General features: G+C 47.5%; 1 protein-coding gene and 1 long non-coding RNA gene across 4 annotated transcripts in view; one reads left to right on the top strand and one right to left on the bottom strand.

Annotated features, from left to right (window-relative positions):
- Positions 1–8,421: 8,421 nt before the first annotated feature.
- Positions 8,422–11,006, bottom strand: LOC139679681 (uncharacterized). 2 transcript variants are annotated; one of them, XR_011699222.1, is made up of 4 exons: positions 10,951–11,006; positions 10,123–10,260; positions 8,884–8,941; positions 8,422–8,772 (listed from the first exon to the last, which is right to left on the bottom strand). It is a non-coding gene; the product is annotated as an uncharacterized lncRNA (long non-coding RNA). The 2 variants fall into 2 exon arrangements; XR_011699221.1 differs by having other exon boundaries at positions 10,123–10,988.
- Positions 11,007–11,681: 675 nt separating this feature from the next.
- USP22 (ubiquitin specific peptidase 22) overlaps positions 11,682–20,595 on the top strand; it is a 97,364-nt gene continuing 88,450 nt past the window's right edge. For both annotated transcript variants that reach the window (XM_071571646.1, XM_071571647.1), the window contains exon 1: positions 11,682–12,136. In XM_071571646.1, the coding sequence (XP_071427747.1) occupies positions 12,011–12,136 (126 nt within the window). In that variant the 5' untranslated portion in view covers positions 11,682–12,010. The remainder of the gene's footprint in view (positions 12,137–20,595) is intronic.

Raw genomic sequence — 20,595 nt, forward strand, 5'->3', positions numbered from 1 at the left:
TGCTCCGGCAAGCGCAGATTTATAGTCTGAGGTCAGGAAAGGCTTCGCTCCCGCCCCTGGCGCTGCCTCCGTGGCAGCGATTCCAGCGCCCGCAGCATCCCGATCCTCACGGGTGGAATGTGGTGCCCATGGAAGTGACGCCCCCGGAGCAGGACACGGTGTGGCACAAACCTCCCCTCGGGGCCGGGAGCTCACAGGGGTTTGTCACCCCCTTGTTGTCGCCGTCCCGCTGCACAGGCATTTGCTCGTCATTACTAAGATACTGCTGGTGACTAAACCCGGCTGTGCATCCCACAGGAATTCGCCCAGAACTGCGGGATGGAGAGTGAGGAGCTGGAACAGGGCATGTCCTCACATCCACTCCATCTGGACAGCAAACCCTTCTCCCAGTCCCTCCTGGCTGACCGGGAATTGCATCACTGACTCACGCAGATTTTTTTTTATAATTTTTTCCCCTGAAATGTGCTTGTTTTATTTTCCTCCGGTGGAATTCGCCAGCGTGTCCCAAATTTTGTGGTTCTGAGTTTTCAAAGCACATACCTGTGTGGGGGAGAGAACGAGCGGGTTTCAATGAGCGGGCTGGCTCTCCCTTCCCTCCTCCCTTCTCCCCACATCCCCATGTGTTGCGGAGCCAGCTGCTCCCGGAATAGTTTGGGAATGAAATGTCACCGTTTGAAACTGGTGAGTCACACTTTGGGGAGGAGGGGAGGAGAGAATCTCAAACCTTGCCGTGTGGCAGAGCGTCTCCTGGTGAGTACAGAGAGATTTTTAAAACCACAGACTCCCTGAGGATGGAGTTGAGGGGCTTTGAGTAGAGGCTGCTGGGTGTGTCCACGCTGCTTTTTGCGGGAGGATCTCAAAATCCTCTGCAAACTTGAATTTTCTTCCCAAACCTGCCCACTGCAGCTGGAGCCCGGCGCCTCCTCCAGCAGCGCTGGGTTCGATCTGGCTGACAACACACCTACAGTGACTCGTAATTAAGTCTCCCGCACTGCTGCGAGGTGTGTAATTACAGCGAGACCTGACTTAAGCAACTACTCGAGGGACTAACAAAAAAATGCTCTATCAGAGCAGGGAGGAACAGAATTTTACTGAGTACATTTTTTATTATATTTTAGGAGAAGTTTATTAAACAAAAGGAGGTAATTATTCCTGTTTCTTCCCAATGTATCCCAATATTAGAATGATGCCTTTAATATACTGGGTGTTAATATAATCAGGGGGGTTTTTTGCTTACAAAAGGATACCGGAGATCTGTTTTCTTTTAACAGAGGTCGCTATAAAAAGGGTGTCAATCAGTACAAATCGTGGCAATGATCTTGCAACTGTTTATCAAAAGCTCAGTAGTTTCCCTTCCCTGCCCAACTCTTGGCCATTGATAAACTTTTTTTTTAGGGGAAAGGCAACATTCAGAATTGCAGTTTTGGGGTGTTATAACCGTTTTCACCACTCCACATGGCAGCTTGAGCTGGTTTGTAGGAACCAAGAATGGTGTTCTGATGGAGTTGTGATACTCATGGTGTCTCCCAAAGAGCTGCAGCAACTCCAGACGGGCTGATTTCGGGTGTTGCTGCCCCAGCTCGCTGTCAGAGGTCTCACTCCTGTACCCGAGGTGGCAGCTGGACTGGGCATCACCACTCACAGCCCAGGGTATTAATCTAAACCAGCAACTATTTCAGGTTGCTTTGCTGTTCTGAGCGCTGTGGTGACACAGAGGGAAGATGTGCCACCAATTCTGCAGCCCCTGTTCCAGCAGGAACCATCTCCAGCTGAAGGACAGGAAGAAGCTGGAAATAGTAATATCAGAAATAGTCCCCGGAGGGGCTGTCAGCCTTCAAGTCCCACCTCCAGTGGCATCCTGAGTTCATGCTCTGAGTAAAACTCCCAAAGTTCTCACCAAGCTTGCAGTGAACCTGGTGGGGGTTTTGCAAGCGCGAGCCCTGAGGGGTTTGATGCCATCTCTGCCTGTCTTATTTGGAGGACTGAGCTCAGAGCAAGATTTTATGAAGTGTGCATTTCTCTCTCAAGTTTTAGATAGCATTAACTAGGAACCCACATGCTCTGGATTTGACAGAAATCATCCCTGGCTGCAGAGATTTGCTGCAGAGCCCAAGGTTTTCTTTAATACAAAATAAAATAACCTCAGAGACAACCTTGAGAAGCCAAGTCTGTGTGCCATTCCACAGGCATTATCTCGGCAGCAAAGCCTGTTTATTCTGTTATGTGTATCATTGTTGCCTTTTTTATTTACCTCAGACTGTTTTCAGTGCTTTTACACTGCAGGGCTGCACAGAGTTGAACCAGCAATGCTGCAGAGCTGAAAGTTGCAGCAGCAACGTAGGACTGAGCTGGGGAACCAGGTAGGAAAAGGGAACTCCTCGGAGTACCTGATGCACCTTCAGGTTTGAACTTTGAGATACTCCAAACCAATAACTGTTAAGGAGATGTGAATGTCAGTGGATCACCAGTTCTGAGGCAGAATGAGAGTATTTCAGTGCTTGGTACATCGTACCTGTGTCTGTTCTGTGTTTGTAGGTGTGTGCCTGGCAGGTTTAGTTCCCCAGATCCCTGCTGAGCATTCCCCCTCGCCTGCAGTTCCTGCAGATAATTCCCATGATAACGCTGGGAATGATCAGTGTAAACACTCCCAATGGAAAAGTCGCTTATTTCTCAGAATGAGGTTATTGTCCTTGCAAATTGAGTAACAAAAGATGAATTTACTGAGTGTACAACTCACTGAAGTACTGCGTGTTTCAAAGATAGGTGATGATTTCTTTAAAACTTCACGGATTTTTGCCCAAATCAAAGGATTTTGTCTCATCACCTGCAGTGGGATTTCCCAGGGGACTTGAGAAAACACATCCTCAGCCTCTTGGACTTTGGCAAACCTGATCCATAATGTGTGGAGTTCTTCCCAACAGGAACAAGCAAGCCTGGACTGCCAAGATTACCACTAATTTGGGTTTTGGGGAAAAAAAAAGAAAAAGACAACTGAAATGACGTTGGACATTCATTAGCAAAGCATTGTCAGAACACAATAGAAGAACAGACAAAAGCCAGTCCAGATTCTGTGGTATTTCCTAAAGGGCTCCCTCTGGCACACGGCTATTCCCTGCCAGTCCTTCTGTATTGTTTTTGATAATTAATAGAAGCTGAACAGATGATTGTTGCATTGTCCACTAAGTGCTTCATTTACATTAAATAATGCTCCAAAAGTAGGTTTTGGGTGGACTTTTTTAGTCACTTTGGTTATTTATTTATACAGTTTAATTACTGTCTTTAAACTCTCCACTGTAATAATTATTTCCTGATTGCTTCAGCTAAATTACACAGGGTGGAACTCCTCTGGTCTGTAGCCCAATAAGGCCCTGACATAAGAAACAGCATCCCTGTGTTTTCAAAGATGCTGAATTTTGAATGGCCACCTCTAGAAACTGTCCAATTTGGGAAGGTGATGAGATTCTCCAGCACCTGCACATCCCTTTGCCCCCGGCCCTGGCTCTGTGAGTCGGGCTTTGAAGCACAAACTTTGCTGCAGAAGCCATAAGAATTCCATGGATTTCCTTGTTAATCTCACCATTCCTGCTGCATGTCTGCACCAAAGGTTCTTGATTAACCCAAGGCTTCCATTACAACTCCAGGCTTTTCTTAGAGAGCTCCAAATTCTTGGTTTGGTTTGCAGATGTGACAGATGTTGGGTACTCAGGGGCACATTGCTGAAGAACTTCAGTGTCAGAAGGTGTTTAGATCCATACCCAGAACTGCAGGACCACTAATTTGGGTGTACTAATGGTGGGGGAGAATGGCACATACTGAAGGACTTTTTGAGCATTGAAGAATCTGAGGGAATCAACATCCAGGCCTTTGCATCTCCAGTTGTCTGAGAAGCTGCAGGACTTTGTTGAATGGCTGTAGTTACACCTCAAAATCCCTGATCTCCCAATTATTCTCTGTCCCTCATTCAGTGTGGAACAGAAAGGTTCAGTGTGGCCTTTTGGTTCTGCCTGGGTGAAACAGTCTGGGGAAAGGCAGCAAAGCAGTGATGGGAACAGTCCTAATAGCAGTGAGTTTTTCTTATACCGTGGCCTCAGTTTAACCTCCTAGGGCAGAGCAAAGCAGCCTTTGCAGCCTCTTCTGCCATTTCCTCGGTCCTTTTGCCATCCAGTTGGGAAGAATGAAATTGCCACTTCTGTGCTGAGATACAAAAGAAAGAACAGAAGTTTGTTTTGATGGGTTTATACACCTGTACCTGCCAGGATGAGGCAAGACTTACGTTTTGCAACCAGTTTCCTACCAGCTCCTAAGCCAAATGGACGGGGAGGACAAGAACACTCTGATGACTCTGTAGCTTTCCAGCCCTTTGCCATTTGCTCTGGCTGCAGCATCTGGGCTGTGTGGCTACTTCAGCTTTAGGCTTCTGTGTGTTAAATTTCTGTTAGTCTCCTTCAGAAACTGCCTTTGCCTGGCCTGTGATTAAAGCAAACTACCCACCCTTAGGATCTCCTTGAGCTTCAGCCATTCTTTGGGTTATGTGGCATCTTCACAAACCCAGACGAAGCTCAGCAGACCTGGAAAGAAACTCAGCCTTCCCTCTGCATAAACCCACAAAGCACTGCCAGGGTTTCCCCTCTGCCTTCCCCTGTGACCCCCCAGCGCTGCTCTCCCTGTTCCTGCTCTCCCAGGAGCCCGGATCGCTCTGTGCTCAGTGGCAGGCGATGAAATCAAATGCTGCATTAGCAGCTCCATAATAGCCGTGCTCAGTGGAACAGCTCCCTTCATTAATCCACCAAATGAGAGTTGTTTTCGTACATTTGAGAAGCTAATTATTTAAGTGCTGGGAATTAAGGCTCATCAGATACTGGGGACTGAGTTTGGTTTTGCTTCCCGGGGGATGGAATGAGACCGAGGGGAGCTGGGTTTGCACAGGTGAGCAGTGCAGCAACTCCCCAGCACTGGGAGTGGGAACAGCAGTGTGGAGATCCTTGTCTACCTGATGCATAAAGCCCCTCTCTGTGTACATCCCTGTTCTTCCAGACACCATCCAGTGATTGAGAGAAGTTGTGGATTCCCAGAGATGCTCAGGGAAGCTGTGGCTGCCCCATCCCCAAGGCCAGGTTGGACAGGGCTTGGAGCAACCTGGGATGGTGGAAGGTGTCCCTGTCCATGGCAGGGGTGGAACTGGATGATCTTTAATGTCTCTTCCAACCCAAACAATTCTGTGATTCTTCCCATTCAAACAGATTTTTTTAAGTCACCACTGATCAAATACCTCCACAGCTTTATTTTTTTCTGCCAGGAAAGTTGTGTCCCACTTGTTGTTCACCTAATCTGGGTATTTTGCAATAAATCAATATTGCTTTGTTCAGGTGGGTTTTTAGAGAGGGAAAAGAGCTCACACCAGTTGTTCTATATTCAGTCATCCTTCAGCCTTCCATCCTTTGACCACCATACTTACAGAAGGGTTTAGATAGAAATGCTGCTCCCTGATCCAACAAGGGACCTTCCAGTGCTTTGGAAAGAGAAGATGAATTGGGTGAAAACCCCCCTTGTCTGTTGGAAACCACAGATGAGGCCAGATCTGCTGTTCTAAACAAAGTTTTTACAAGAGAATGACTTGCAACAGTAGATGGGTGCTTTTGAAATTCTTCCCAGAAAGTGACAGAGAATCTATTGGTGTTATTGCCAATAACTATAGGCTCAGGAGCAGGGATTGGGTTCTGAGTGCCACTGGAGGGATCCCCTCTTTATTACAGCAGCTTGCCAAGAACAAATGTTTCATTTTCATGGGGATGGCCAATGCCCTGTGTTGTCTTCAGAGACTGAGTGAACTGTTCTGTGTGTTCACTTGAAGCCAGATGTTCAACTATTGTCTGGGTGTAATTGATTTGACAAATAGCAGGAGTGACATTTTAGCTCCATTCAAGTCAGTGGCAAAATTCCTGTTGGGTTCAGCTGGGGCCAAGATTTCATCCCATGACGGCGCTGACGGGAAATCTGATGAGTGATCTCCAGAAAAATAAGCACAGGCTTTGTGTTTTTGTAGGACTCTTTTCAGTCTGTGGGCTGTGAATCCTCGGAGTTCTGAGGAGATCTGCAAAAGATCCCAAAGACAAGGCATTTTATTGTCAGTACATTTAAATTAGCTCCACAGGGGGCCATGATTCCAAGGGAAAATGTCAGCTGGGTTGATTACCAAGTTGTAAGTCAGCCTGATCCATTGAAATCCACCTGTCTGTGTAGTCCTTGGACCAACAAGAATCCTTCTGGCAGGATCTGCACAGCTGAACTGATCCTTTGTCATGGAATGCTGTGGATGTCAAAAAGCTGCTCTCTCCTTTACTAGGACTGAGCCAGATGGAAACCTCTGATCTGGCACTTACCAGGTGCTGTTACCAATGGATTGGGACGAAAACAAGAACTTTTAAAGATGCTGTGGAAGTTGGGACTACACAACCCATCCAGTTTTGTAGCAAGGTCAGTAGTTTGTCCCTGAGATAAATGACAGGTACCCATTGCTCTCCCTACAGACCAGGAGGAGTCTGAAGTAACTCAGGTGGACTTCATTGGGAATTAAAAGCCATCAGCTTCAGGCAGAATCACTCAACAGATTCTACCTGTGGTATCTCCAGAGGTTTAAGCCCTGCAGTCAGACTTATGACCTGATGTGCTTTAAAACTTTGGATTAAGAAGTGGCAGCACTACTTGGGTGGAAGTTCATAATGCTTAGATGGAAGAAGGCTTGAGCTAGAAAGAAAAGTCACTGAAGATTTAAAAATAAGAGTAATTTTAAATGGTTAAAAGAGTTCTGATTAGGGTTTCAGGGTGTTTTTTAACATGTGGGTTTTGATAAGGTCAATTGTTCTTGTTAGAATAAGAGAATTTGTCTTTTTTAGAGTGCCTGAAAAGTGCAGGAGAGGAATCACAGAATCATAGAATGGATTGGTTTGGAAAAGCCCTCCAAGATCATCAAGTCCAACCCTTGGTCCAACTCCAGTCCCTTTACCAGATCATGGCACTCAGTGCCACGGCCAAGCTCAGCTGAAAAACCTCCAGGGATGGGGAACCCACCCCCTCTCTGGGCAGGAACTGAGGAAGTGTCATTTGTGGTGTATTGGTTGTTAGCATGGAGAGTCCTTGTGCTTGTGGGAGCAAACAGGCTCTTTGTGACCACAGCAAGACACCAGAACTGGCTCTGGCATTTTACCCATGTGCACACAAGGTGACTTCTCTGGGTTTTGTAGTAGAAAATAAAACAGGGGAATCTCAGAGATTCAAGGAAAAATGGAATGGATGCTGAAATCCAGTGTCTACCACAGAACACCCTCCTCCTATGGAGCAGTGCCCACCTGGGAGTGTTTGACTACTCTACCAGAAGCAGGATGATGCTGAAGGAACACTATTTCATGGAAACATGTTCCTTTCTAAGTTCTACCAGGCATTTGCAGGGTTAAGAACTTTGCAAGGTTTCACACCAGTGAGCCATGTGAGCTCCTGGCCAGCCCCCTTCAAATCCTCCTCTGGAGCCTCCTTCAGCAGGTCCAAACCTGGGACAGCCTCACTTGCAATCCAGGGTTAAGTGAGGAATCCCCCCTAAACTCTTGCTGTTGCTCACACACCTGATCAAAGGGAAAGGTTCCTCTTTACCTGAGAGCTAAACAGGCCATTTAAACACATGTCATGGACAAGCATGCCCAGGTGATACAGTAACAGTTGATTCATGCCTATCCACTGAAGTCTGGAAGTGCCACCTTGGGATGCCATGGATTGAGGCAGCTCCTCTGCTTTTCCATGAGAAGATGCTGCTTCTTCCCAGCTGAGCCATCATGGAATGCAGATGACTCTCTGGAGGAAAACTTTGCTGCACATTTGCAGTATGTTTTAGCTACTATCAACATTTATATTCCACTGGCATTTGAGGGTAAGCACTAATTAGCATAATCATCAATGCTTTAAAATTAAAAATTCCTGCAAGAGACACAGGAGGGATTGAAAGTGTTTCCTTCCCCCAGAGGCAAATCCTTTCCCAAGCTATCTGCTGCACCAAAAGGTTTTATTCTAGAAACACTCCCAAGCTGTGCCTAAGAGTAAATTAAACTACAGCAAACTTGTAAACCTCTGTGTGTGTGTAGCAGGCCCTGATTTGACAATCACTACCTGAGAAAGTGTTGCCATTATTTTCCACTCCTCTTTTGTTTTGGCTGCTGCTCTGTGCTGTTGTGTCACTTCTGTTGTGTGGGTGCAACAATCAAGAAGTTGCAGAGTTGGAAGTTTTTATATTTCACAGAAAGATTCTGGTGTCTTGATACAACAGAAAGCAAAGGGTTTAATGACACAGGTAGAGTTTGCCCCAAACTCCCCCAGTCAGGAACTGACCTCAAAAAATCTCAGGAGTCAAAATTTTCCTCATTATTTTAGAGAGGATTTTACTTTGGTTCCAAAAAGATTTACAGCAAGAACTTCAGGTTTGATTTCTGGCTTAAAGAGATGCCTCTTTATGGAGAATAAAGTGCAAAGAACAGCTTGGGGGAACTTTAGGTTTGAAAGGGAACCTCCATACCGTGGAAATGCTCCCTAAGAATTGATGTTTAAATTTCCACATTGCTGCCTTTGGAGGTGAGAGTGGGCCTGAGCTCCCACTGACAGCAGGAATGGTCCAGGATGGTCCAGTGTGGGTTCATTGTGGCTCAGAGGATGTTCCTCACCTCCTCAGCAGGTCTTCAGGTGGTGAGCAGGAACCTCAGGGAGCAGCAGTAGTTAACTGTGGGAGTTGTTCTGAAAATGACCAGAGAGAAAAATTAGTATTTTTCCAAAGAAAATATTTCTTTGAGAGGGAAACACTAAAAAAATGTAGGTGTTTCTTAAAACAATTGTGTTTAAACTCACAATTCTTGGGTTTTTTTCTGCATAAGACACCAACCCCACTGGTATAAACATGGAGAATCTGCAAGACACAGAAACCTCCATGAAAATTTCAGTCTGCAGGACATTGAACATATGTATTGTTTTCTTTGTATCCTATTTTTTCAGGGAGATGGACTTAAATTTCACTGGCAAAAATTCTCTTTTATCTTTATCTCCTGTTTTGATGTGGTAGCCATGGAGAAAAGCCCCAGATTAGTAAGAGTAGGTTGGTGCAGAATAAGAATAACTTTCTGCCTGGATTTAGACTGTAGCAATATTGGGGGGTTTATTTAACTGCAAATACTCAGATGGCAGAGAATAAATATTAGATGCTCTTGGGACATTAACCACCCATCCCATTCCCTTCCATCCACCTTGGGCTGGTAATCCTTAACTTCCAACTCCTCTGAGGGTGTTTAGGTGGCTTTCCCAAGGAAGGGGCTGGATCTCTGTGACTGGTTTTGAAAACTGGTTAGTTCTGGAGGTCAATGTGTTTATACTCTTGCCCTCCTACAGATATCAGGGCACCTGAACCCTTGGGGAACTTATTTTGGCTACCAATGAATGGAATGGGCCACATCCTGAAGCTGAGATGCCCTAAGCACCACAGGAAAGCCCAGTTCACTGGGGTGGGTGGTGCTGAGCTGCCACCCTCAGGTGCCTGGGGCTGGAAGTGGTGTGGGCAAACACATCCCGTGGGAAGGAAGTGCAGCACCAGTTCCTGGGACCTTCCCAAGAGCTCTGGGCTGCACTGGGATGGCTTAATAGGTCTGGTGATTACACAGGATCAAAGGGAGGGTATAACCTCACTCCTGATTTCCCTCATAATCTTCTGGCACATTCAGTGTAACTCATGTACACACAGGGATAATCAGGCCCTTTCCTGGCTCTTGGCACCTTTTTTCCCACCTGTGGGGTAATTCCAGGTTTATTGCTGGAGTGTAATCCCCAGAGTGCATGGAGGAGGGATTTCAGGGAGAGGCTGACAAGCAGGGCGAGCCAGGAGACTGAACATTCCGTGTTATTCCAGGTGTCCCACATGGCACAGGTGTGGTGGCAGCACAGCATGGCCCGTTCCTGCCCCACACCCTGGGGGTGCCAACCCAGGGCTTGGGTTAGCCCAGACTCCCTCCCTGCTTTGCCACCACACATTGTGGTTCACACAAAGCTTTTAAAAGTCTTTCAATAGTACCTGCCCTTTTTTTTTTTTAATGACAGCACCTCTAAAGGAAACGGAAAGTGAGTCTGTTCTCAGGTCGTTGTCACAGATGTCTTGGATTCCTGGAAGCTGCAGCAGCAGGTCAGGGAATGGGACACCACATAAAAATCTGCCAGGTGAAGATTTCAAGGGGACAGCTCCTGAGAAAGAATGCAATTAGCACTCACTGAGAAATAGATTGGTAAAATAATGTGGTGGGACTTCACCTAAATTTCCTGTTGCAGTCATTAAAAATCCTCTGCAAAGCCTCCTGTCTCTCTCTCCAGAAACCACATCAAAATTCCCATCCCTTCCCTCTTGCCTCACTCCATTATATAACCCCGTAGTGTGTGTGGCACACAGGCTGAAAACTGTGCACAGATCCCAACGTTTTTCACCCCATTTCTCCCCATTTCCTTGTATAAGAAAAAGCTGAAATAACACCAGTTCTGGTTTTACACTTTTCTCCCCTGTGGAAACGCCAGGCCAAAGGAGCGTATGGAGGGACCCATCCATGGTGGTGGGAGCTCCTCGGAGCGTGGAGAGGAGCCTGTCCCCGGAGCGTGGGGATCCCGCTGCCCTGAGGAGATTCCTGTCCCTTGAGAAGATCCCTCTCCCCTCAGGAGATCCCTGTCCCCTCAGGAGATCCCTCTCCCCTCAGGACATCCCTGTCGCCTTAGGAGATCCCTCTCTCCTCAGGAGGTCCCTCTCCCCTCAGGACATCCCTGTCCCCTCAGGAGATCCCTGTCCCCTCAGGAGATCCCTCTCCCCTCAGGAGATCCCTGTCCCTTCAGAAGATCCCTCTCCCGTCAGGAGATCCCTCTCCCGTCAGGAGATCCCTGTCCCCTCACGGAGCCGCCGAGGGAGCAGCGACAGCGGCACCAGCGGATGTGACAGCAACGCAGGCTGCGCCGGGAGGCACCGCCCCCTCTCGGCCGCAACCAATCCGCTCTCGGATAGCTACGTGACTGACGGAAGAGTAAACCAATCACACTGCAGATCTCGCCACGCAGGCCCCACCCTTTATCTCAATTGGTAGGATGCCCTGTCAATCATAATATCCCCGCCCCTTTCTTTGGGGAAATGGTAGATAGGAAGGGTGGGGGAAGAAGAAAGGGAAACCAACCAATGAGACGCCGGAGAATGGCTGACTGACAGGCAGATTAACCAATCGCCGCGCTTCTTCCCCCCACCGCTCCCTCCCCCGCGGGCGGCGGGGCAGAGCGGGCGCCCCTCCCTCCCCTTCCCCGTTGGTCTGTCCCACTCCGGGCCGGGCGGGCTGGGTTGAGTGAGCGGCTCGGACCATTGCTGGCGGCGGGCGGGGGGGGCGCGGGCGAGGCGGAGGAGGAAGGAGCCGGCGAAGGAGGCGGGGGGGCGGTTTAAAGGGACAAGAGCCGTGCGGGCGCCGGCGGGGGGAGCCGGAGCGGCGGCGGGCGGGGACTCGCCCCCTTCCCCACACACACGCCCGCTCGGCACCGCGGCCGGGGTCGCCTCCGCCGCCAGCGCCCCCCTCTCCTCCCCTCCCTTCCCCTCCGCCCGCCGCTTCCACAGCGGCCTCTATGAGGTAGAAGGGAGCGGCGGCCACTCCGGGGGCGGCAGCGGCCGCTACAGCCGCCGCCTCCTCCTGCTGCTCCTGCTCGCCTCGGAGCGCCCCATCTTTGTGTGTGCGGGAGAAGGGCGGGAGGGAGAGCGCGCTGCCCGCCCGCCGCGCTTTGTTCGGAGCCGGGGGGCCGTGGCGGAGCCCCGGCTCTATGTGCCAGCGGCTCCCCGGCGGCGGCGGCGAGAGGGGCCGGAGCCCCTGAGGGCGGGGGGGCCCCGGCCCGTGTCGGTGCTGCGGGGCGGGCGAAGGGGCCGGCTCGCTGCCCGCCGGCCCGGCCCGTGTGCGGGCGGATTGATGTGGGGGGGTCTGACATGAGTCCGCCGGCGGCCGGGTGCTGCCATGTGACCGGCTTCAAGGTGGAGAACTGGAAGCAGAACCTGCGGGCGATTTACCAGTGCTTCGTGTGGAGCGGCTCGGCCGAGACCAGGAAGCGCAAGGTACCCGGGGGCGGCTCACATCCACCCCCTTTCCTTTCCCTTCCCTTCCCTTCCCCTCCTTCCCTCCCTCCCCGGCCCACCCGCCGCCGCCGCGGGGAGGGGACGGGTCGGGTCTCGCTCCTTCCATCGCCTCGCTGCCTCCCCACGGGGCAGGTGGGCCCGGGCTGCCCAGGGAAGGGGCCTCGGCTCCCGCACGCGGTCCTGGGGGGAGGGAGGGAGAGAGGAGGAAGCGCTCGGTGCCTCCGGGATGGCGAGGGAGGGAGCACCGGGATGGAGGAGGGAAGAGCGGGGCCTCTCTCCCTGCCACCTGCCCCGGCGGCTTTTCCGCAGCGGGGCTGTTCCGCAGCGCCGCCGCTTCCTCCTGCTCCTCCTCCTCCTGCTGCTGCTGCTGCTGCTCCCGGAGGTTTCCCGGAATCCCGGGGGGAGGGGAGGGGAGGCCCGGGGCACCGGGCACGTCCGGCCTCCGGTGGGGCTTTGTGGAGCCCGGCGGGGCCGCGCCCGGCCCGGGGGCTGCCCGAGCACAATGGTGGGAGCGGGTCCCGCCGCTGCCCATCGCTCGGTTATGTCTCTAGGTTTGTTTTTTTTCCCCTTAAAAACAAACAAACAAAAAAGCTGCTCGTGCTCATAATCCACTTGGAACAGGGGATTCCTGCCCTAGTGGGGCGAGGGGAAGAAACTGGCTCAGCCTGGAGTACAGGGAAGGGCAGGGGGTGGTTTGCTCCGGGTGATGTTGGTGCCTGGGAAAAATCCCTGTTAAACCAAGGAAAAAAAACAAGCAAGAGGAGCGCTTTCCCCCAGCCTATCTCCTAATTGACATCCCCATCCACATGCATGTTTCTGGAGGGCTTCTCTCTTCGCTGTGCAACTAATGACTGTTTTTCCCTAGAATCAACTAGTTTTTGCTTCAAAGTGACTTGGCAGATTTCTGTCAGTCGTCGCATTGGTGGCTGAGGAGGGGAAGGCAACAGCTACACGGAGCAGAACTTGGTTTTTGGGACAGCACGGATTGTGTTTGTGTTGGAGCAACCCACTGAAAACTTTCTGACCCCAGTGCTTTGCATTAAGCTGCTCAGCTTATTATTCATAATAGAGGTAGAGCGTGAAGGATGGACTTCAGGGGTGAGGTGCCAAACCATTTTTCTGTGTTCAGTTCACGTTCTCAGGGCAATCCAGTTTTTTGCTCTAAGAGGAAAAAATGGAATCTGAAAAGAAATATGTTTTAGATGTATTTAGATACTTGGTAGCCCAACAAAATGTAGCCAGATTGGTTTTCAATATCTTCCAATCCTCTACAAGTCAATATTAAGCATATTGGTCAAAATCTGGGTTTATTTAGCCTTTAGCATGTCAAAATGCAAATTGGGATATAATACAGCTTAAATGGAGGAAAAAATATACATGTGCTGTGGAAGATAAAAATTACAAGTGAGGTATGAAGGTGTCTCAGACAAATATAAATCAAGTGCTGTGTGGAAGAAGGAAAATAAAATTTTATTAGCAAAATTACCTTTTTATTCTTTATAAATATGGAGCATCCTTTGTAGCCTGCATACCAGTTGTATGCTGCAACAGTTTTTTCTTCTACTGGTAGGGATGTGTTAATCATTGCTTGGGAAAACAGCTGGAAATACATAATATTCCATTGTAATCAATCTGTTCTCACTTCCTCTTTGCATAGCCAGGCTCATAAAGCAGAACAGGGTTGTTGCAAAATTGTCTGTCAGCTCATGGAGAGCAGCAGTTTTCCTGATATGTGCTACAAATGCCTTTTTTTCCCCTCCTGTTTTTTTAAGCAGGGTATCAGTGTGAAAATAGTTGGGCACCCAAATTCGGCCCACCTGGAATATGTGGGAGTACCTGATCATATATAGGGGAGCTGCATTTGGGGTTCATTCCCTGTCTGTGCTCTTGAGGGTTGAAGAAAGTCTATAAAGGCAGTTAAGGTGCATATGGACGTGAGATCTCCTTCCATGGAATTTTTCATTACTGAAATTACAGTTTTACATGTAAAATTTGGTAGATGGTATTTTCTGTTTAATGGCAAGTTTATAGTCTAATAACAAAAAAGAAAATTAACTAGAAATAAATAAGTAGAAAACAATCCTTTGTCCTTCAGTATTTTATGTATACATGTATTATGTGTATATAGGAGCATAGCTGGGACTGCTTAAGGTTACCTGTTTATTGGTGAAGATTCTTCTTAATCCAAATGATGGTGCCAAATTAAAGGTTTGTTAGAAGGTGGTATTCTTTTTGTTGCATGATGAAGGACAATCCCATCATACATTTGTCACAGGAAACATTCCATAGAAGTGGCTGATCATTGTGGGGAGCATTGGGCAATGTCACCGTTGATGGAGCTGTGAAAACGCCTTGGCTGTTGGTGAGAGCCAGATGTAAATGGGTCTGGTTCTGGAATGGTAACTGGAATCCCTCCTAAGGCTGTCTGAAAAATCCAGGGAGCAGAGGGAACTGCAGGGGGCAGAAAGGGGCCGTTCTGCTGTACCTGCTCTGCCTTCTGCCTTGGCAGCCCATTTTAATGCTGTGCTATTCCTTTTTAATACGTACCTTTGCTGTGAATAAGCTTTTATGAGCTTCAGCTCATGCTTCAGTTTGCTTTACAGCCAGTGGTTGGAGCAGAATGGCTCTACAGCAGGGTTTATGGTGGGAAAGCTGCCTCCTGAATGCCTGTTTGAATCCTCAGTCACAACCAAGAGGTAATTATGGATGTGTCTTTGTAGGCACTGGAATTCCGGTGTAGATTCCAGGAGTGTGTTTGCTCCTGAAGCATTGGCTGTGCTGGGATTTGAGCTGCCATCGAGGAGGGCATTGTTGCATCCCTGAAGGAGCGAGGCTGTGACTTGCCTCATCTCTCTGCAGCTTGGCCAAGCTTGAGTGCAGCCCTTGCTCAAGCTGTTGTGGGCATTGGCCATGGTGGAACTGTGTTGCTAAGACAGACAGACCCTGCCTGTCACACTGGGGAGTGGAACAGGAAAAGGGGGAGAAATCGTAAAGCTGACTCTAGAAATTGTAATTATTGTGATTAAAAGTTGGAACGAGATTTCAGAGCTCAAGCTGTGTGTAAAGTAGCAAAAATTAGGGTGGGCTGCCTTGGTGTTAGGATTCTGACCTGTAACTCCTGATTTTTAATTTGCTATAGTTAGAATCTCTTTAATAAGCTGATGGCAAAGCTCATGTTTCTGTGGGTCGTGGACTTTACCTTGAATATTTTGATGTGGAAATTATCTCACACTTAATTAAGTAACACTGTGTAAGAGGTCCTTAAATTTGACACCACTGCCCCCCATTCAGGAATTACAGAGTATGCTGAAAAGACTTTTGCCAGCCCTTCATGTCAGCTTTTTTCTGTAGGGTCACACTTAATACACTTTGCTTATTCCTTTAGAATTACAGATGAGAAAAATATGTTTTGTAGCACTGAATGTTGCTTTTCATCCCCATTGGTGAGCAATTAGTCATGTAAATGCATCTTTGTGTCCAGGGGTTGGTAAGTGATGGTGCCAGTGCTTGAAGGGCAGCTGAATTTAGGATGAAATTTTGTCATTCTGGACTATACACCTTGAAGGAAAACTGTCTCATTCAGAATGGTTCTGATTATCACTGCCATGAGAAGGTTTTTGATAATAAAAACCTGGTCATTGTGACCACAGCTGTGACATGCACAAGGCTCTATCTGGAATTTCAGAATGTTTGTTCAGTGCCTCAGCCAATAGATCAAAGAATAATTGCCTGTCAGGGCTGGGCACTCTCACTGACAGTGGGTGTGTTCCGGCGTATTTCTTCCTCTTTGAGACCTTCTGTTCTTTTTGCCATTATTCCCTCTTTACACGGACCCTCCAGACCAGTTGATGCTTTCAGATACAAAGAAACATTTTCTTTTTTTAGGTGATGACCTTTCCTTCACTTATCCTTCTCCCCATGAACTTGTGACTTCAGCCCTTCATTCCTTGTAACATTTTGACACATAATTACCTCGCAGATACTTAAACCCGAAATTACTTTGGTTCATTCCTAACTTTCAAAGCAGAAAAAGCTTAATAATAACTTAGCAAAGAAACGCTGTGTCATGTTTTCAGTAGCAAGGATTGTGGTTCCCATCCTAAATCAGCATGTCACGTTCCTGCTAAAATGACCTTGCAGTCTCAGGATAAGCTACTGGTGGAACTTTTCATCTCAGGCCTGTTGAGGCACGACTGCTCCCGAGGAGCCTTGCCCTGTATACCTGTCCAGGAACAGGGAAGTGTTGCCCAGGTGATGTGCTTTGCACCATAACAGATGGGCAAGGAACTCACCAGGCTGTGCTGTCTTTACCAGGCTGTGTTTGGGTCGTTTAATAAGGAAATCTTGGCTTGTTTTTCTTCAACGTTTTTAGTGTGTGCACCAAACTTCTGGATTACAAATGCTGTGGAGGATTTGAGGGAGGAGTCCAGGATTCAAGAAACATGTCTCTTTTCCAGCTGTGTGCTCCACTTTGGCTGCCTGTGTGAACTGTTTGATTGACTCAGGAAGGATGTTCTTCTTTGCCGTGTGCTGTGGGAGCTCCCTGGAAACCCATGGGAAGTGTCAAAGTCAACTGTGAGCTTCGTTGTTCAGGAAGTCTCCAGTTTCATACCTGAACAATCTTCCTTAGTTCTTAACCTGTAAGGATTAGAAAGGTCCTTAGAGCTGCTCAAGGTAACATTCTCTTTCCTCTTGGGGTGAAGACACGATCTTTGGTGTGAAAGGTACCCAGACATGAGGTTTTAGCTCCTCGTGTATGTGGGACAAGCCAGATTGGGAATGCTCCACTGAGTTTATGTCCCTGGTGCCAAAGAATATAACACAAGGCCTTCCTAGCAGTGCTAATCCCTGCTTTGTATCCTGTACCACGTTTTTTTAAAGCAGTGCTTGGTTTCTGGGCCAAAGGTCAGGAATCAGTCTCGTGCCCTGAGCTCGAAGGTGGTGAATAGCAATTCTTGAGCTGTGGGATCTGAACCATCAGGACTTCTCTGGTTTTTAACGTGGCTGGAGAGAGAAATGAACAGAGGAGATGCAGTTTTTGCCATATTTATGTTTGTTCCCTGTCGTGCAGAGCAAGAGGAAGGATCTGCACAAGCTGATGAAGGATAAAAATAGGGATCTGTTGGACAAGAAGGCTTCTTTTCTTTTGTAGTCTTATCAGCAGTCAAGGTTTGCTCATAGCCAAGCTGTTCGTCAGGAGCAGTTGGAGCATCTCTTTAATTTTGTCTGCAATCAACGATTTTATTTGCTTAATGCTGAAAGCTTTTCAACTGAAATGACAGGGAGCAGTGTGAAGGTGAGCAGGGTGGAATGGCTTTGTTTGATTTGCTGGACTGTCTGTTGAGCTTTACTTTAAGCCATCAGAGCTTTAAACCCCAAACAAAGGTTAGCTGATAGCCTCATTTTGGTTTCAAGCCTTAATCTGGAGCGTTAATGTGAAACTGGAGCTGCAAATTGCTTGCAAACCTTCTACTCTCCTTCTTGCATTTGAGGATTTTCTGTTTTAGTGACTGGAGTAACAAATCTGTGGGTAAATGTTACTGATTGATAGTGGAAGCTGCTGACTCCATCTCTCCTCACTTTACTGCTCCTCGAGTCTTAGCAAAAAGAAAGTGTTTTCCTTTGGGATGGACTCTGGGGATCCTGCTTTGTAACAAATGCTGTTAACTGATAGTTTGATTCCCAGTGGTGGCTGATTTGTTTTAGACAAGAGAAAGATTAACTTGGTTTGAAAGTTCGTGTTTCTGACATTAAAACAAGCACCCATAGTTTATCCTGTTCATGTGCTGAATTCCTATGAACCTGTGAATTCCTATGAGGAAACTACAGTTTCTTGTCTTTTTCCTGATAGATGTAGTGCTGCTTTTTCTCAGGCACACCTTTTCATTTCACTCCAGTGGTAGCTATTTAAAAACATTAGGTTTGGGTTTTTCAATACTTGAATCCCCACGTTTCCCCAAGTGTTTGTGATGTGTCTGTAGCCTGTGGCAACTTCTAAGGTGAGGAGATACATCTGTCCTCTTGCTTATCCATCAGGTATTGTGGCATCAAGAGAAAGGCAGTTTGAAGGTGACCTGGATGTATTTTGCTGACCTTACTAAGTCTTTATTTTAAAAGAATCATAGAATGGATTGGGTTGGAAAAGACCTCTGAGATCATCAAGTCCATGATCAACCCTCCATCAAGTCCAACCCTTGATCCAACCCCACTGTGATCACCAGCCCAGGGCACGGAGTGCCTTGGGCTGGTGATCACAGTGGGGTTGGATCAAGACATGGTGGATTCTCCCTCAGTGCCATATCCATAGAATCACAGAATCCTAGAATGGATTGGGTTGGAAAAGCCCTCCAAGATCATCCAGTCCAACCCTTGGGCCAACTCCAGTCCCTTTACCAGATCATGACACTCAGTGCCACGGCCAAGCTCAGTTTAAAACCCTCCAGGGATGGGGAATCCACCCCCTCTCTGGGCAGGAGTACCTGTGATTTTTACAACCATGTTAAGAGACACTGTTAGAGCCTTTCTGGACTTGGACAGCAAGAGCTGCCTGGAGCTGCTCTCTCTGTTTCTTGTTAACCTGTGGACAGTGGGGCAAAGTGAGTGAAATGCTGTAATGACATTACAGTCCATTCTGTTCTCCTGGGCTCTCCATCACCAGGCAGTGCTGGAGCTCAGGCAGAGCCAGATGTCACCTGAGAGGCCTGAATTGGGCCCCTCTCCTCAGCAGAGGCAGTTCTGGAGGCAGATGGAGCTGCTCTGACTGGGTGAAAGCTCATCTTGGTAGTTGTGTTCTCTCACATATTGATTTGGCAGCCCTTGAGGTGCACTTAATTCAAGCTGAGAACTTTGCTGCATTAGCTGGTCATGCAATCAGTGTTGGAAAGTTCCTCCTTGCAGAATTAACCTGCATTCTGTTTGCTTCAAACACCTTCTTTTCCAAGCAGTGGGACCACATTAATGCAACTGGCACAGCAGCTCCAGAGCGACCTGTGGTTGGTGGTTGGTTTCCTGCAGTGCTGGGGCAGCTGCCATCGAGCCGATCTCCCTCATTTAAAAGAAATAATCACTTTATCTATTTGAAGACCTATTTGAGGATCCCTAAAGTGAACTGTTACCAGACACCAGTTGACTCAAAGTAACCTGAGATTCACTTTATCAGTTGATAACTGATTAGCAGCAAACTGTCTGTCTGTCACATTCGTTTCTGTGTGGAGTACAGCAAATACTTTGTTTTTTCAGTTCTCCACTTAAGTAGAATGTCACTTAAGCTTTGGCATAATTTTTTTAAAACTTCTCAGTTATATGTAACACTAATCTAAAATTCGTAAATTTTTTTCTGCCTATCTCTGCAGAATTCCAAGTTGGTACAGAGAACTTTTCCCCCTCCTCTCATTCTTTCTTTCCTGTGTTTAATGGAGCTTGAAATTAACGTGACTCTTCTTGTCTACCTTTTGCATAGTATCACTGGTGATGTCAGCATATCCCTGGTGGGAAATATTTCTTTGAAGGTCTACAGTGTGCTAAGTTTGTCATTGAATAAAAAACTGAGTATTAGACAAGGTGAAACTCAAAAAAAAAAAAAAGAAAAAAGTGGACTTGGTAACAAAAGTTGTTTTCAAAACACTTAAAAATGTAGTGTCTTTTTAATATGTATATTGGGACTAGTGCAAGTTTTCTGTCCTGTGACAAATTCTGATGTTAAACATGCCAAATATGTTTGATCTCCTCATACTCAAAGTAGAATTGAGAAGCAGCTCAGTAACTGTGACACTGCTTGGTAAGGCTGAAGAGAGAACCGAGGTTTGGCTGAGCTTCAATGGTTTTGTGCCTGTGCTGGTTTTGCCCTGGGACTCACAGACTATTCTGAGTTGGAAGGGACCCACAAGGATCATCAAGTCCAACTCCTAAGTCAATGGCCCACACGGGGGATTGAACCCATGACCTTGGCATTATTACAACCAAGTTTTAACCAACTGAGCTAATCTCAGGGGCAGTTGGGTTGCACCCACAGCAAAGCTCTTCTGCACATCCATGTGAGATGTAACAACACAACTCCATAAATGCAATGAGTTGTATTTGTTAGAATTAAACTGCAGAGATCATTAGCCTACATTTCATTGAAGGGATTATTAGACTCTCTTCTTTTCCATTTGTGTCTTTATCTGGAGTCCTGTGTTGCAACTCTTCCCTGCTACATTAAACCAGGTTTTCATCCATATTTCAATCCATAGTTTAAAAAGTAGTATAACCAAAAACCAGAATTCACCAAGTGATGGGTACTTTTATTTTTCCTAAACACATAAAGGACCCTGAGTGTGGTGAAGTGATGGGGTGATGGAGTATCAACATCTGTGGTGATTGCCTTGCCTGTCACTCACAAGTTCAGGCATCCAAGTAGCCCCTTTTAAACAGGATTTGGCTTTGAATTCATCTTACTG

The sequence above is a fragment of the Pithys albifrons genome, chromosome 16, assembly GCF_047495875.1.
Source record: "Pithys albifrons albifrons isolate INPA30051 chromosome 16, PitAlb_v1, whole genome shotgun sequence".
Taxonomy (NCBI): Eukaryota; Metazoa; Chordata; class Aves; order Passeriformes; family Thamnophilidae; genus Pithys; species Pithys albifrons.